The sequence below is a fragment of the Penaeus japonicus genome, unplaced genomic scaffold (assembly GCF_977035675.1).
Source record: "Penaeus japonicus unplaced genomic scaffold, GWHDUDI00000001_assembly GWHDUDI00000013, whole genome shotgun sequence".
NCBI classification, from domain to species: Eukaryota; Metazoa; Arthropoda; class Malacostraca; order Decapoda; family Penaeidae; genus Penaeus; species Penaeus japonicus.
The window spans coordinates 8,001,022-8,003,521 of record NW_028234415.1 but is presented as its reverse complement, the minus strand read 5'-3'; the positions used below and the strand labels follow the sequence as shown (position 1 = coordinate 8,003,521).

The window sequence follows — 2,500 nt, the reverse complement described above, 5'->3', positions numbered from 1 at the left end:
TTTGATTGTATAAACCATGAAGCAAGTATACTTTACACTGAAAAAAAATTAACTGGTGTAGAATGAATGGGTATCTATCGCTTGACCCATGTCAGTGATGGTGTCAGGCATTTGGTGATCAGAGCTGATCCTTTTCAGGCTGTGGTGATGAATTTATTATAAATGCATTAACCCTTTGGCTCCTGAAATCACAAAAATGTGACTTGAATATATACCCCTTCAAATTAAATTATCTGTAAGATGACTTACAGTTCAACTCTTCTCCAGTTTTATTTTGTTGATTTGTACAAATGTTGTTTATAATATAATACATGTTGAATTTAATTGCTTTATACATTTCTATGAGAAACTTTGTTTTGCACTATACCACTATAGATTGTGGTTTCTGAGTTTACAGTTGAGCTGAGATTTGATAACATCTTTAACCCCAATGTGGTACACAGTAGACACTTTAGTATTGTAAGCAATTTTTGACCAATAATTTTGTTGAACTGTTGATTGTGTATCTTTGATATACATACAGATACATCTTTTTTCTCTATTTTAGTATCAGAGGGCCTTCGAGAGATTAAGCCTCTGGTGGTACCTGAGGTGTTCACCACCAGAATAAACAGTGGGGATGTCATTTACTCCATGGTATTCAAGCCTCACAACTTCACACCAGGAAGAAAGTATCCAACTGTTCTTAGTATATATGGAGGGCCTCAAGTCCAGCTGGTATCCAACACTTTTAAGGTAAGAAAATCCTTATTTATGTGAAGGGTTAAATGGAGCGAATTAATTACTGTGAATGATATTTTGATACAATTTTCATTTATCTGTTAACCCATTCATGACGGGGCTATTTTGGCTCTTAAATGGTCGGAATGCCGGGGTATTCGAACACATAAGCCTAACGCCTTGGGATTCTCGGGTGCACTAGCCGCAAGTGAGCGCTGTACGCTCTATCACCTGGCGCGCCGGCCTTGACTAAATATCTTGTCGCCGCCGTCTGACCTAAAGACCAATTTAATGTGATAGCAAGTCAACTGGCGCGAATGGGTTAACCCGTTAACAACGAGTGATTAGATATCACGTCTAGTGGTTTTTGGGCTACACGCCGGAGACACATTATTTTGTCCAGCCTGGCGTGTGGTGCGCTGGCTCGTGGCCAGTGCGGCCGAGAATCCTGACATGTTGGGAAAGGGTTAAAGTGTTAGATCCATTAAATAAGAAAGATAATGTTTGATATAGAAGTGCAAACCAGCTCACTACCATATATCCTGACCACTTCTTCTCCCATCGTGTGAAAGATATTTTAATTGTTATTTGTTTTCATGTTAATGATATTATAAAACCAGGAAGATTTTGTAATGGTATGAAAAATAATATAATATACTATATAATTATGTATACATTTTACTAAATTACTGTTACCTAACACCTGAATGAAATGGAGGTGTCTCATTCTCTCTCCTTGGTGGTACTCAGGCAACCAAGAGGGTTTATGGATGGTAAAGTTTATCAACTTTAACAATTGTCATGATATCAGACTGTCATAGTCTGTAAAGGTCATCAAAACTAGTGTTACTAAAGTCACATATGCTGTCATTTACTCACCCTCTGTGGCATAAGAGAGAGCTAAGAGATTTTTGTATTTGTGTTATTTAACCCACTCACGCCGGATGACGTGCTGACACGTTTCGTGGTTTTCGCGTCCGAATGCCGGCGTTCAAATTATCTGGCCAAGGCCGGCCTCAATTGAGCGGCGGGCAGCCCAATACTGCGGCCCGTGTGCCCGAGAATCTCGAAGCGTTCGGATGATGCGTTCGAAAACCTCGGTATAGCGACCGTGCAAAGCCGGAATGGCCCCGGTGTGAATGGGTTAATGTAATCTGTAAATATATTTCAACATTTTCTTCTTTCACAGGGTTTCAGACACATGAGGACGCACATGTTGGCTGCTCATGGGTTCTGTGTTGTGAGCATAGATTCCCGTGGATCAGACAACAGAGGTGTGGGATTTCAGGCTCATCTTGTGAATCGCATGGTTAGTTCTATTTTATTGATCCAACTAATTTATCCTTACCAGATATATTACTGAATTTGACCAATAGATATAAAAAGTCCATTCATAACTACAGATATATATCTGTTAGACACATGAGAACACCTTAATTTTTTTACCCTGAGGAATCAGTCTACAATATTCTTTGTTTTTAAACAGGGTACAGTGGAAATAGAAGACCAAGTAGAGGTCCTACAGCTTCTTGCTGGACAGTGTGACTATATGGACCTCACACGACTTGCAGTAACTGGCTGGTCATATGGTGGCTACCTCTCCCTTATGGCTCTAGCTCAACGTCCTGATATCTTTAAGTAAGAAAACCTTTCATCTTTTAAACTATTTAATCTATTATTTTACAAAACTTTGCCATATTTAACATACTGTTTGAACTGTTTCATAGTCCATAAGTTTCTTTTGAACAAATTAATTGCTTCTTTTTAAGTTCACTGCAGG

At 39.0% G+C, this 2,500-nt stretch overlaps 1 protein-coding gene across 3 annotated transcripts in view; it reads left to right on the top strand.

Moving 5' to 3' along the window:
* The window catches only part of LOC122261055 (dipeptidyl peptidase 8), a 27,513-nt gene that overhangs the window by 10,373 nt on the left and 14,640 nt on the right, over positions 1 to 2,500 (top strand). For all 3 annotated transcript variants that reach the window (XM_043028558.2, XM_043028559.2, XM_086543128.1), the window contains exons 12-14: positions 548 to 735; positions 1,910 to 2,029; positions 2,207 to 2,358. In XM_043028558.2, coding sequence (XP_042884492.1) covers positions 548 to 735; positions 1,910 to 2,029; positions 2,207 to 2,358 — 460 coding nt within the window. The remainder of the gene's footprint in view (positions 1 to 547; positions 736 to 1,909; positions 2,030 to 2,206; positions 2,359 to 2,500) is intronic.